The 15,404-nt window shown below is 45.2% G+C and overlaps 1 protein-coding gene across 4 annotated transcripts in view; it reads left to right on the forward strand.

Annotated features, from left to right (window-relative positions):
- EFCAB6 (EF-hand calcium binding domain 6) overlaps nucleotides 1-15,404 on the forward strand; it is a 328,394-nt gene that overhangs the window by 62,510 nt on the left and 250,480 nt on the right. For all 4 annotated transcript variants that reach the window (XM_011934784.1, XM_011934785.1, XM_011934783.1 and 1 more), the window contains one exon: nucleotides 3,700-3,766. In XM_011934784.1, coding sequence (XP_011790174.1) covers nucleotides 3,700-3,766 — 67 coding nt within the window. The remainder of the gene's footprint in view (nucleotides 1-3,699; nucleotides 3,767-15,404) is intronic.

The raw sequence follows: 15,404 nt of genomic DNA on the forward strand, positions 1-15,404 counted from the left end.
CTCACTGCAAGCTCCGCCTCCTGGGTTTACGCCATTCTCCTGCCTCAGCCTCCCGAGTAGCTGGGACTACAGGTGCCCGCCACCTCACCCGGCTAGTTTTTTGTATTTTTTTAGTAGAGATGGGGTTCCACTGTGTTAGCCAGGATGGTCTCAATCTCCTGACCTCGTGATCCACCCATCTCGGCCTCCCAAAGTGCTGGGATTACAGATTTGAGCCACCGCGCCCAGCTGTGAAGCTGAATTTATTCACCAATACTGTGTATTGCAAGATTCCTTTGGCAGTCCAGGTATCAGAGATTCAGATGGATAAAGGAAACAGCATCAGCAGAGCATGGGTTCACAGAGTAGATGTAAAGCTGACTTGAGTCAGGTCTAGCTGACTCTAGCCTGTGGAAGAGAAGAAAGAAAGAAGAAAGGCTTTTGGCCAGGTGTGTGCCACCACGCCTGGCTAATTTTTGTATTTTTAGTAGAGACAGGGTTTCACCATGCTGGTCAGGCTGGTGTTGAACTCCTGACCTCAGGTGATCCGCCAGCCTCAGCCTCCCAAAGTGCTGGGATTATAGGTATGAGCCACTGTGCCCAGCCAGAACCTATATTTTTAAAAAAACCTGTTGTAAAACATTTTGAATTTGTATGCCTCTAAAGGTCAGTTCGATTTAGACAGCTTATTTTGAATTTTTGAATATTATAGACATAAAAGTCAGCGAGAAAACATTAAAAAAAATAAAGACTGAGGGTTAAAGACATTTTTCAGACAAAAACTGAGACATTTAATCTCCTGCAGATCTTGACTGAAAGATCTTGATTCTGCTAGAAGCAGAAGGAAAGTAATCCTAGATGAAAGGTCTGAGAATTTAGGAGTGAAAAGCAAAGAAAGTGGCAAAATATGGGTAAATAGGAATGATTTTTGGCTCTATAAGGTGATTACAAAAATGTCTGTGTGTGTTAAATAAAAAGTTCAGAGTTAAAACATTAGACAACGATCAGCTGAGTGTGGATAAATTGAGTTAAAGTTTTCTAAGATCTATTTGATAGCCAGCAGGAGGATAAATATATTGATTAATTTTGTACGTTGAAATGTTACATATGCACATTGTGATTTTTAGGGTAACTGCTAAAGAATAGAAACAAAGTATTTAACTCCCAACATTTGGAAGTAAAAATGAAATGATTTTAAAATACTCAATCCAAAAGAAGGTAAGAAAGGGGACAAAATCTACAACAGATACTAGAAATAGAGAACACAAATTTATAGACCTACCCCCATCTGTATATAACATAACTACATTAAATGCAAAGGATTAAATATTTCAGTTAAAAGACAGGGATTATCAGACTGGATAAAAATTCCAGTTATTGACTTTTTGAAAATAGAAAGGATTAAAAAGACTAAAAGAAAAAGGATAGAAATAATTATGCAATAGGAAAAATAAAAGAAAGTAACTACATTAATTTCTGGCAAAATAAATTTTAAGACTTACACATTCAATTATCATGTAGTCCACTTAAAAGACAAAGATTGTCTGTCTAGATAACAAATAGTAAAATCCACTAAGAGAAAAACCTAAACCCAAACATAAAGAAAGGTTAAAAGTGAAAAGATTTAAAAAGACATACCATTCAATATTAATCTAAAGAAAGCTGGTGTCACTAAGTTAGTACCTGACAATAAATGGTCATAGGCTGGGTTCTCCTGAAGCAGACACTGAGATGGAGTTTGGGGAGCAAGATGTAGACGAGAGAAGACACCTGTAAAGGGAAGCAGGCTGAAGCAGGATTGGTTAGAGGGAGAGGCTGAACTGCAGTGCGGACCTGACAAAGCCTTGACCATCTTGGCTAGAAGTAGTCAGGAGGATGTGATTGGGAAGGGAGGGCTTCCTGGAGTTCCAAGGCACTGGTAGTGTTGCATTGCTTCAGTTGGATGGGGGCTGGGGTGGAATAAACAAGCATTTGTTCAATTTTTATTCTTTAATTCCTTTTTTTTTGTTTGTTTGAGATGGAGTTTTGCTGTTGTCACCCAGGCTGGAGTGCAATGGTGTGATCTTGGCTCACTGCAACCTCTGCCTCCCGGTTCAAGTGATGCTCCTCCCTCAGCCTCCTGAGTAGTTGGGATTACAGGCATGCCCCACCACGCCCGGCTAATTCTGTATTTTCAGTAGAGATGGGGTTGCTCCATGTTGGTCAGGCTGGTCTCCAACTCCCGACCTCAGGTAATCTGCCCGTCTCAGTCTCCCAAAATGCTGGGATTACAGGCGTGAGCCACCATGCCCGGCTTATTCTTTAATTCCTAAATATTTTACAAATAGTGTTTTGTATCTATTGAGTATATTATTAAAGAGGATTTAAAAGATTACATTTAACGTAGCATTATAGATTTGAATTCCTGATCAGGTCCTATCTTTAACTTGGGAACAGAACCCCTCTGAGACTCAGTTTCCTCCTATGTAAGGAATTTAATCTCTGCTAAGCACTCCAGTGTCTTCCCCTTACCCTTTGAAGTCTAGACTCCTTATCACGGCCCACAGACTCACGGGCCTGGCATCTGCCTCCATCTGAACATAGCCTGCACACCTTCTCATTGCCCATCCAGCTCTGGTCTCCTTGGCCTCCGTCCTGCTGACCCTGGGATCTGCTGAGCTCCTGCCAGCCAAGGGCTTCATGCCAGCTGCCTGTTCCCTTTGCTTTGCCTGGAAGGCTTCATGGCCCTTCACCTTGTGGGCCTCTATCCAAAAGACACTTGGCCAGAGAGACCTGCTACCCACTCCATCCAAAGAGTCATCCCATTTCCCCCCATCTCCAATTTATCTCCCTGCCCATCTTTATTGTCTTCATGGCACCTGTTATTATTTCAGCTTACATTACTTGTTTGCTTATTTCCCATCCGTCACTGTCACCAGTAGGGGCGGTGTCTTGCTTAGCACCACGGCCCCAGACCTGGCAGGTGGGAGGCATGGATAGACATTGTAAAGTGGGGGGCACCAGCTCTGCCTCCTCGTGTTCTCTTCCCACCCTCACCCTACCAGTTTGTCCCACGGAGCGGCTCTGCAGTGGTTTGTAGATACACAGATAATGCAAAATAAAAACCAGTGAATAGGGACAAGCAGATGGAACCCAGGGAGGGTACAGACACATTGAACCTTCACTGAGCAGCTGAAAGTGAGCCATTGAGGGGACCTAGAGCCCCACAGTGGTCAGATCAAAGTGCTGCAGCCGCAGCAGAGAGGTTAGGCGCTGGATGTGAACCCAGAACACCTGGGTCTGACGCTGGCGCCTCCACTTCCTCACATGTGACCTTCATTTTCCTCATCTATTAAGATCCCCCGTCAGTCTCCTCGGTAAAGCAGGGATGATAATGGTCCCAAATCCATAGAGCTGTTGAGAGGCTTAAATGGGATGAGGCTTGTTAAGGCTTGGGGCACAGTAAGTGCTCATTAAGTGTCAGCTGTAATTATTTAATTTGCACATTACCTTAGGAGGAGTAAATGCTACTGTATTTCATTTTACGGATAAGAAAACAGGCCGGGGGAAACAAAGTAATTTGCCCAAGTTCATGATCCTGGCAGACAGTAGCTTGTAAGAAATACCTTGCATTTTAAAATGGATTATTTGGAAATCCTTGTAATTTTGATCTCTGCATATCCTATGTAAACACTTATTTGGTTAAAATGTTTTAATAAAGTTTTTTTTTGTGTTTCTAAGGGAAGGTGGGAATGAAATGAATTGCCGCCGCACATTAAGAGAACTTGAAATCCAAGTGGGCGAAAAGGTAATAGAGATTTTAAAGACACGATTTCCCCCCACCCCACCCATCATCAGCAGTAATTGTTAGCGGAGGTAGATGGTAGAAAATGAGCCACACCTCGCCATCCGAGTTCTCATGTCAACACTGTCCGACTCAATAGATCTTCTGATAACAAGCCAGGGCGAAAGCTTGCGTTCCGACTACTTTGGCTGTCTTGGATGGCATCTCTTTTGATGAGTGACACTCGCAGAAGTCCTGGAATATTAATTGCTTTTGTATTCACTTTAGATCATTATTAGTAGGGCTGCCTTTTCTGTCTTTGTCTAAGACTGAGCAGGTTTTTCTTTAGAAAGGGAAAACGGCTGCTTTGCAGCAGTCAGTGCCAATCAAGAGCTGCATAGTAAAAATAACCAGTCAAACTCAAAGTGATATATACTTAAGTATTGAGTAATTTAGCCATGAAAGCTACTATGTGTTTAGAAAAAGAGCATATAGCATCATTCCTATTTGCTGATTGTGGTTAGATCTCACAGCACACAGCTAAGGAGGGGAGGAGATGATAATGTCATTCAGGGGCTGGAATCAGACTCCTTTTTAAAATGCATTTGGGCCTGTCAGTTGCATGAGCAGTTTGAGAATCATGGTTTAATTTATTTGATTCAATATGTTGGTTTGAAATGTGACAAATTTTCTTTCTTTTTTGCTGTCTTCTGAGACTCATATATTTCATACTCAAAAATAGCCAGAGATGCACAAAATGTTTGTCTCAATTTCCCTGTCTGATACCATTAACACCAGAAAATTCATCTCAATATGATAGTTTCTTAGCATTATGTGTTTCTAAAAACCTATTTCACTATAGTTGATATTAGTGGGAACCCAGGTATAATTGTCTGCTGCTTTTGCTGTGACCCATTTGTTATTCTGCAAGAAATTTGTCGTGCAATTGATATTACTTAGGGGTATATGTCTTTTCTCTCTTTTAACTGTGTTCATTATGACATGCTTCTGAAAAAGTCCACTGTTTATGACAATTATTACGCAGCAGAAACATTGTTAAAGGATCAATAATGCAATATGACCTTGAGTGTGGAGATGCAGACAAAGGCCAGGGTTGTAAATGGCTCAAAATAAGGCTGTGGTGAGCAAATCTCAAATGGAACTCCATCGCTGTCCATCCTTTCAGTTAATTTTTTTATCCCATCGTCCTCCCCATGGAACACCCTGCTGAGAGTGGAAACCCAGGTGGTTTTCGTGCAGTTGCCCATGAGAACAAACAGGTGAAGGGAAAAGGTAACGCTTAGTACCAGAGTACTGGAGGGTTTTTTCTGCCATGTGTTCCAGCCAGCACAGACTGTAACCCAAATTCTACCTACGACCCCAACCCTGAGCAGGCAGGGGAGGTTGGAGGAGACTGACCCCAGGACCCGGGCAGACCTGAGTTTCCATCCTGGGGCTCTGCCATTTACCAGCCACGTGGTCTCAGGCAAGCCCTCATCGCTGGGTTTCTTCACCTGTCAGTGGGGATAACAGCCACCACCTTGATGTGCTACTGTGTGGCTTAAAAAGATCTAGAATAAAGCACCTGGAACACTTAATAAATGCCAGCTGCTACTATTATGCTTATCCCTACAGCTTCCTTTGAAGTACAGGTAGGAACACAAATGCATCTCATTCCTTTCCAGCCCCTCCACCTCCAAATAAAGAGAACAAATCAGTACACCCCTCAACTGTGTGCTGGGTGCAGTAGCATGCTTCTAATAAAGACTCTGACCCTTCTAAAGGTCACACACTAATGTTGGAGACTGAGAGGAAGACTTAGGAATTATCTAAGTAAGCCTCTCTTCATACACATGTCATTGCTGGGTGATGGTTACAGTTTGGGAATGAAAGAATGCCAATTATTTTATTTTAAATATGAGTCCACGTGGCTTACTGGAGCCAAGAATGCATGCAGATGTCTCTGAATTTTTGGAGCCAGGCTCTGCTGATCCATGTGTGGACTGGCCTTCCTACAACAGCAAATAATTAGCAGTGGGAACCCCAAACCTTCCTACAACAGCAAATAATCAGCAGTGGGAAAACAAAACCTAATTGTTTTCTTCTGCAGTGAGCTTGGTCTGATGGCTGGTTTGTGAGCATCTCTCTTCTTCACGGGCCCTCAGACCCTCCAACAGATGCTCACATTCACGCTCATTATCCAGTTGAACGCTTTGGCTCTCTGAACGTCATTGTCTCTCTAAGCCAAGGGAGAAGGCCAGATTGGATGATCTCTGGGTCTCATCTCTCCATCTTTGGTGACTGTGCCCCATGGCTTCATTGGAAGAGGCGCTCTCTGTTTGGTGGAGGAGGCTCTGTAAGCCCAGGGTGGTTCTCAGCGTGTCCTCTTCAGGATCCACCTGGTCCTGGCTCTGGTTTAATCTGCACTCAGGTTCCACTCAACAACCACGCTAAGTCCTGGTGCGTTCCTCACTTGCTGTCACTCTCCTGGCCCTTGCTTTTCATTTTGGCCACAACCATGATCCTCTGCATTCATGTGGCCCCCGCTGTGTCCTTGCCTGAGCATCTCCTGGACTGGCTCTTGAGTCCCCTGGTCTTCAGCTTCTTTGTCTGCAGAGTCTCCTAGGAGCCAGAGGGGTTTGTGGAGAATCAGGTACTGCTGGGCTGAAACACTGCCTCTGCTGCTGCTGCTGGGGGTGCCCTGGATGGTTTCTCATTTGTTCTGAGTTTCCTCATCTCTAAAGTGGAGGCAACAAAACCTACCTTTCAGGGTACAGACAAGAATGAATGTAAGCAAAGCCCCTGCATACAGCAGATATTCAGTAAATGTGAGTCCCTTCCCCCACTGATGGGTGAAGCTTGTTCTCCTTGCCGAACACCACTAAAACCCTTGCTGTGGCCATCTTTATCTGCCAGCAGGTGGCAACCCCTTGGCCACAGAGATGTTTGGTTTTTTCCCTTATGAGAAACCGAAGGCTCCAACTTAACTATCTTAGAAAATAACGAGCTTCTTATGTCACCCAAGAAGTCAGGAGGGAGTGGAGGCTAGGGTTGACTAACCCACCTGCCTCTCTTTCTGGTCACCAGGAGGTTGCCACCACTTCAGGCAGATATTTTGATGTCAGTTTTTTTTCGATGGGCCTTTTTTCCCAATATGACTCTAAAAATAAGAGAAAGTCCCTCACTGTGTCCCACAGCCTGGAATTATGCCCCACACCTAAAGCAATCATGGGCAAGGGAATTGGTTCCTGCCAGCAGCCAGGAGCAACCTTGATCACCACCTGGTGTGGCCACTGGGTTCCCTCCTATGAAGCACATGGCCACCCAAGGAGGGCGGATGTCTGAACAAAATGGAAAATAGAGGGTTTTGTTAGAAAGGAGAAGTGGGCAGCCAGGCACGGTGGCACACGCCTGTAATCCCAGCACTTTGGGAGGCCGAAGTGGGCAGATCACCTGAGGTCAGGAGTTCAAGACCAGCCTGGTCAACACGGTGAAACCTTGTCTCTACTAAAAATACAAAAATTAACTAGGCATGGTGGTGCACGCCAGTAGTCCCAGCTACTTGGGAGGCTGAGGCAGGAGGATCACTTGAATCCAGAAGACAGAGGTTGCAGTGAGCTGAGATCGTGCCACTGTACTCCAGCCTGGGTGACAGAGCAAGACTCCATCTCAGGAAAAAAAAAAAAAAAAAAAAAGTAAAGGAGAGAAGTGACTAGAGGTGAATGGATTTGGGAAGGCAACCGATGCATCTGCTATAGCTACCTACAGAAGGGACTCCTCTTGGCAGGTGGGGCCTTAATCTTATGGACACTAATGTAATTTTTCAGATTTTGCCAACTCTAGTAATAATAGCTAGCACTGAGCACTTACTAGAAGCTTTTCTAAGTGCTTTATCATATTAAGTCATTTCATTCCCAGGTGAACCCCATGAGGCAGGTACTGTTGTTATCCCATAATGATATGGAGGGAAGCTGAGAACAGAGGTTAAGCAGGCGTATGTTGATGCTTACTTTGCATTCAGCAAATGTGACAACTTGTTATGCCTATAGTTAGACCCAGTCCATCACAGAGAGAAGTCTTTCTGTTCATCATCACCGCAGAAGTCAATGGAGCCTTGTGTCCTAACCACAGAGTTGCCTTTCTGTCCACGGAGCAGAAAGGCATTTGGGCATTTTCTTCCCTTTTCTTGCTGGTGTCCTGCCTTTCACACTCCTTCCACCTCGTCAGTCTTTCATGCACCCTCTCTGCCTACAGGGTCCCAGTTCCATCCTGTAGCGGTGGCAGCGCCCGAGACCTCAGACAGCTTCCTCACATTCTTCAGGTGAGGACTGCCAGGAGAGAAGGAACTTGAACAAAGATGCAGTGTGTTGCCAGGCTGACCAAGTGTCAGGTTTTTTACTCCATCTATCGTTTGTCAACTCCCGACAAGAGGTGAAGATAGGAGTGGCTAAGACAGGAAGAAAATCCCATCTTACCATCTAAGGTGGGGTGAGGGCTCATTGTAAGCCCTGTTGAGGGAAGTACTGAGAAACAGGAAGCTATTCTGACCTGTGTGGGAATACAGTGTATGTTCAGAAGGTCGTGACTCTCCCGCTCAAAAAAAAAGTGTTCTTCACTGAAGACTAGAATTAAAGAATATATATTCAGTTAAAGAAGTATAAAAGGAAAAAGAAAGCATCCAAAGCCCCAGGCTGTTTCCTCTGGTACCATGTCACTACCCGAGTCAGGGAGCTCTCAAAAGAAAAAAATGCTTGAAGGTTCAGGCACCATGATGCCAGAACATCTGGTCTACCCAGTCGGCTGTGACAAGCGTGTCTGTTGGACACCGAGTGATTTGACACAGGTTTTTATGGGATTACCCTGGTGCCTTGGAGGTGTGTGGAGATAGTCATTTCAGAAGCAATTAGTAAATAATTATAATTGCTGAGCTGCTGGCTTGCTCTGTAATATCCTCATGAAGAAGAGATAAAAGTGGTGGGGAGATTCATTCTCTTAAAGAGGTGGATTTTCTTTAAAAAGACACTTAAAAATTAAATATTCAAGGGATAAAGAATCAGTTGTTAGAATCGCCACCATTTCATAAACACACCTTAATTTTATAACACTACATTAGTATGAATGAATAGACTAGAATGCAGTCTGTTTGCCTGACAGAAAGGCTGTTTCAAGTTCAAAATGAGGCCATTTGCTAAAACATGCAAACTCTTGGTTAATTCCTAATATTCCCCTAATCCTACTTTCATCAGCTCTACTTTGGTGCACTTGGTATTAATTGCCTATTGTAGCAGGTATTTGAACACATCTCCTCTTTCATCTGAAGAAAATATTAGCATATCGTAGAGCTGTTGGGACAGATTGTATCTGAGGCACTTTTTCCTCCCCGCAGAAAAGCCTATCAATCATAACTGAATATAGTGATTAATAATGTCACAGCTTTTATTCTTGTGTCTACGTGCATCTAAATGAAGAGTAGCACTTATATTTTGATCTAGAGAATCTCACACCACAAAATAATCCGTTGGCATTTTATTTAAAAATTATATTGAGAATACTTCTGCCCCAGAACCTATTTTTGGTTGCTCTGTCATTAATTTACGAAAGCCTTCATGAAGAAACTACAGCAAAGATTCTACAATGTCAGAATTTGCAATTATTTCAGACTAAGTTTTTTTTTTTTTTGTCTTTCTCTGTGTTACAAATTAATAGTGGAAACACAAGCTTGTAGGGGTAAATGTTTAAAGCAGCATGGTGTGGGGGTACAGTCTGGAGCTCTGGCCGTAGCAAACCCAAGCGTGCATTTGAACGCCAACAGAGACTCTCTGAGGGATCCTCAGCAAGCTAGTCTTGCCTCTTTCGAGACTTTCCCCATCTGTGAACTGGGTGAACAATATTGCAAGGTTTTCCCGGTGTTGTTGGGATTCTGTGTGAGAATAAATATGAAATGAACTCACCATAGTGCTGGGCCCATAGAAGTTACTCAACAACATTAGGAGTTTGTCTTTAGAGGACATAAACCATACGAGTTCTTACGTGGAAAGTTAAAAGATGGCTTGCAATCATCTAGGGCGGCAGTCCTCATCCCCCAGGCTACAGACCTGTACTGGTTGGTGGCGTGTCGGGAACCAGACTGCACAGCAGGAGGTGAGTGGTGGGCAAATGAGCATCACCGCCTGAGGTCCGCCTCCTGTCAGATCAGCAGCGGCGCTAGATTCTCACAGGAGTGCGAACCCTGTTGTGAACTGTGCATGCAAGGATCTACGTTGCACGCTCCTTACGAGAATCATCTAACTAGTGTCTGATGATTGGAAGTGGAACAGTGTCATCCTGAAACCATACCCCCTCCCCCCTGGTCCATGGAAAAGTTATCTTCCACAAAACTAGAGGTTTTGTGGAAGATAGCCAAGAAGGTTAGGGACCACTGCTCTAGGATTGAAAGCTACTCCGGGAAGGATAAGAGGGCTATATGCCGAGGGTGCCCACATTTACATCTCCTTGTGAGGCCCCAGACTCACCAGCGTCCGCAGACAAAAACGTAACTCTTGACTGTCCTCCTGCCCCACCCGGAGAAGCCTTCCTCCCAGGTCAGTAAATGGTTCTACCACTCGTCATTCATTCAAGCAGAAACCAAGGACCGGTCTTGATCACCTCTCCCATACCAGTGCCCCTCCCATATCCAGGCCATCAGCAAGTTCTGTCTGCTCTATCCTGAACTAGATCCCAAACCTGGACACTTCTGATCCATCCCCACTGCCATCATTATAGCCTAAACCACCACCGTCGCTGGCCTGTGCTTTGTCAGTGACCCCTTAGCTGGGTTTCCCATTGCCTCTCTTGCCCCTTACAATCTGCATTCCACATGACAGCCAGAGTCATCCGTTCAAAACATAAGCCAGAGCCTTCTCTGGTGAACATGCCCATGTCTTTTGCTTGTGCATCAAGTAAACTTCAGTTAAACGCCCCAGCTTTCAGAGCTCTGCACTAGACAGCTCTCCAGTGAAATGTTTTTGACTACCCTATCTAAAACTACATTTTCCATAACACGTAGAACGTTCTGAAATGTTGTTTGTTTACTTGTTTATGACTGGGATCTGTGTTCTGTGGGAGCAGGCACCTTTTCTCTCCCGTCCACTGCTGTAACTTTGGTGCCTTGAACAGTTCCTGGCACCTGATATGCACCCAGTAAATAATTATTGTATGAATAAAGAAAGTTTTGTAGAAAAGTTCATATTCCTTGGAATAGCCAGGAACAATTGGGTGAGGAAGGTGATATTGGAGCTTGGGTTTGGACCATAGATAGACTTGCAATGCACGTTGAGGATGGGGTGGGAGAAGAGATGTGGGGTAGTTTTCAGAATTGCAACCTGGCAAAGGAAAAGGACATGGGGAGAGAGAAGTGTGGATGTGGCCAGAGCACCACAAGGAGACAAGCCTTGCGGCTATTCTGTAGAGTTATTTTTCTCAAGGCAAGTTGGGACAGACGAGTTTCAAAAGGTAGACTGGAGGAAAAGACGCATGTGAAGGCCAGGTTTTAACCCTTAGGCATGGGTCAGGAGGAGGATGATTGAAGGTTTCTGATAAGGGGGTTTTGATGTATTTAGGAGAGTGCTGTCAGCAGCGTCGTGGATACATTTGCTGGGAATGCAACTGAAGTCGGGGTACCTGTTATCAGGCTTGGAAGTCATCGGTCACCCTCTTACCATCATCTGCATTTGTTGAGCACCTACTGGTGTTATGGGGACACCATGTGGTTATTGGGGATACAGAGAAGACTAAAGCCTGATTCTTGTCCTCTGGAAACTTAAAATCACCTTGGGAACACAAGCATATGCAACACGTTATGATGGTTTAAAAATGTGTTTATTGGGTGGTGTAGCACCTAGATCAAGAGGAGTTAGGGAATAAAGCAATATAAATTGCTCATACTGACAGCTGAAAGACATGGACAGTAAACTCTCCAAGACTTTGTAAGAGGAAGTCACCCGTACTGGCTACTGGGGAGGTACCCAAGGAGGGTGATTGGTTTGAACTAGACCTTAGAGGAAGGGTGTGTACATACCAGGGGCTCATTAAGTTAGGAATTCATGAATGAACAGAAGAAGGCAGGCAGGAGGGCACGGGGTGGGTGTTCTCCCAACAACTGGATCAGTTTGCCAGGAGGAAAGATGTCTACGGGGGTGAACGGGGAGGACGCAGGCACTCCCAGCTGAGTGTGCACTGAGTTAACTAACAGTCTTCCTTCCCAAACCTGCAACATATTCCACATTCTGGATCTCATCCACTCGAGTCACCAAGGCAGAAACTGGCCGCCACTTGGACTTTCCTTTCCCTCACCCTCTACATGCAGTTAACCACTAGGTCCTGCTGACTTGGTCCCTTAGAGCTGGCCCCAGCTTCTCCAGTGCTGTTCTCCTAGTCCTTGAGGATTCACAATGTACGTTAGCACAGTGAAGGCTCAGAGGAGGCCACTGTATAGACATCTATTGAATGTTGCTGCAGTCAGCCTTTCTATGCATTTATTTGTTTAGCTCTAGATCCAGAACTTGCACTTGGAGGAACGCCGTTTTGGGAAATGCTGAGGGAGATGACAGACAAGGTCTTTTTCTACTCTAAAATGTGATTCTGATCTAGTTCTTAGGTGAGGTGGTCTGTGGCTGGCTAGGCTCTTGGCAAAGTGCTATAGCCACGTGGCAGTACCCAGCGTTGGCCCAGCCTGGGAAGCTTTCCACATAACCCAAACAGTCTTCTTCGGTTTGTCTTTCTCAAAGCAGCATCCTCTCCCATGAGGTCCAGACAAGCAGCAGGATGCTGGGTCAGGATGGTGGCTCCTGATCTTCCAGGCTTGCCCCTGCTGGTGTGCAGCTCTGTCCTATGAGTGAGCTGAGGCCGGCCGGGGCTCTTATGGGGCCCCAAGATTCTTGGCCTGTGGCAGTTGAGGTGGAACACCCATCCTATGAGTGTGGGCTGGGTAAGAAAGAAATGAAAGAAAGGAAACATTTCTTATAGATCAGCAATGCTTTTTTAAATTTAAAATTTTAATTTTTTATAGAGATGGGATCTTACTACATTGCCCAGGCTAGTCTTGAACTCCTAGCCTCAAGCAATCCTCCTGCCTTAGCCTCCCACAATGCTGGGGCTATAGGCATGAGCCACCACACCCAGCCTGGCACCCTCAGAAGTCCCTCAGTATATAGATGGGGCACCTTTTATAGCTGTGTCGTAAGTTCAATGCGTAGCTAGAGTTTCTTAATAGAAGTCTGTAAGCTATACATTACAGGTAAGCATTTTAAAAATGAAAAATTGAATGTGGGGAAAGGTTCACGTGGCCTGTCGACTTTATATAAGCACAAGTTTCCCTCTTCACCTTGGCTGCAAGGAGACCCCAAACCAGAGTTTTGCTTCATCGTGTCAACTATGACTTTTAGGTTTCTTTAGCTCATTTTTTCGGGGTCAGCTTTCTTTTCTCCATTTTTGTGGGTCTTATTTGGGTATCTTTTTAGGTAAGCTTGTTCGATTTTTGGTAAAGGCAGGGTATGCATATGTTCAGTAAAGAAATTCATAGTCCTTGGCCTGTGAGGGCAACTGCCAGAGCAGTGAGAGCATCAGCCCAGAGGTTAGGGAGGCAAGGCTTTTGTGAAAGGTGAGCGATGCCCGGCCCCCCTTTCCCGCTCGTCCCTGGATTGGAAGTTTGTGTTTATGAGGTTCTGAATGTAGTCTAATTTTTTCCTATCTGGTTTGGCGCATCTCTACCAGCTGGTAAATAGGAAATGTTCACGGTAGGAAGCCAATACTCTGCAGAGTGTAAACAGATGGAATCGATATAAAGTGACAAGTTAGACTGTGCTATTGAGAATACAGAGCCAAAACTAAGAACATAACAGTCAAGCTACTTATTTCGTTCCAGTTCATTTAGTCCTGAATAGTGCTTCATATCTGCACAGCTGTGTTGTTCTTTTTCCCCTTCCTTTCTTCTGGGTTGATAATGACAATTTCAAAGAAAAACTTTAATTAAAGATTTTATACAAAATAGCCAAAAGTAGAATAATAAGGAAAATGAGCATTGATGTGTTTATTGTAAGAGAAATCCTTTTTCATGGTTTCATTTCAAATCTGTACTTCTTAAATTTAAAATGAATTTAGTGGTGGAGACAGAAAGGTGCCAGACTGACAGCCGTGGGTGCTGAACTCTTCCGATTGCTGCCGAGCCAAGACGTGGGGGTGCCTGAAGCCCCCTCCCCTTGGGGCTCAGTCTACAGGCAGGCGGGTGGGATGCGGTTCCTGACCCATTCTCTTAGAAGCCAGGCGAGACAAAGTGGCTCCGAGTGAGGGGCTGCACAGAAAACAGCTACACGGAAGCCAATAAGAATGAAATTGTAGAAGGCTTAAGTTCGTCTGCAGGTTATACTCTGGCCTGAAGAAGCCTGGCCTGCCTCCGGGAAGGGCCACATGGCGCCAGGCCTCCAGAGGGATTGTTTTCCAGGCCGAGTGGGAATTCTGGGCTTCAGAGAGGAAATATTCGGCCTTTTCTCATCTTTAAAGCCTGGGTGGTCAGATTTATTTGAGTTCACAGTTTTCCTTCCTGGAGCTCAAAGTGCTATAAAAAGAATTTTAAACAAAGAACTCTGGAGTAATAATAGCATCCATGGTTAGCAGTTTATGGAACCATCTGAACTCAGTGGGGTACAAATATGAAGCAGTTTGATTTCTTAGCTCTCAGTTTTCTCCAACAGACACTGCTGAATCTCCCTCTCTCGTCCCATAGGAGTATCTTCGGCAGATCTGGTGGCTCTCTGGTCACATTTAGGTCTAAACAGGTCCAGTGCAGGCGAGTTCAGTTTAAACCTCAAGTGTGGGTTCAACATGCCCTTCTCGGGTCCTCCCAACCTGAGGGCCCTGGAGTGGATAGGACCTGCTCACTGGCTGTACCTGCCTCCCTCTTTCTGCTTCCTGTCTTCCCCAGATCATGGGGTCTGTGATGAGGGCTGGGGAAGGAGAGCATGACTGTCTCTCCCTTACCTGGGTCCTCTCTGGGAAGCTCTCTGATAGGGCCCATGGGGAATAATTAGGACAGTGCTTTGGGGGCCTCTGAACTTCACGGTTTCCTGTTGAAGAAGGTCGACCCTGACTTAGCCCCCTCTGGACCACCTCAGCTCCCACTCCTGGTGGTCCAGCTCACTTCCTTTGGTTGCTTGGGTCCCCTTCCCTGATGAGCAGTCCCTTGGGAACAGGACAGCTCAAGCTTTCTACCTTTGGTGATGTGCTCTTAACCTATGGGAAATTCACAAGTCCCGTCCATACCAACAACAGGTGTTCAGGCTGCTTCCATCTGCTGCTTCTGCCCTGCTCTGCCGTCTCTGTCTGAGTCTCAGTTCCTCTTCCCAGGAAGGTGCAGAGCAGATCACTGAATCCACTGGAAAATGAGATGCCTGTCTACCCTTTTTGCAGGTTCCTGTCCTGTCTCTACAAGGATTGTCTTGGCTTGCAGTCTCCCCACCTACCCACCCACTCATCCATCTACCCGTCCATCCATCGTCATCCATCTACCCATCCATCCACCCATCCAACTGTCCATAGCCCTTCCATCCATTCATTCATCATCCATTCATTCATCCATCTACCCATCTGTCCATCATCCACCCACCCATCCATCTGTCCATAACCCATC

The sequence above is a fragment of the Colobus angolensis genome, unplaced genomic scaffold (assembly GCF_000951035.1).
Source record: "Colobus angolensis palliatus isolate OR3802 unplaced genomic scaffold, Cang.pa_1.0 Scaffold138, whole genome shotgun sequence".
NCBI classification, from domain to species: Eukaryota; Metazoa; Chordata; class Mammalia; order Primates; family Cercopithecidae; genus Colobus; species Colobus angolensis.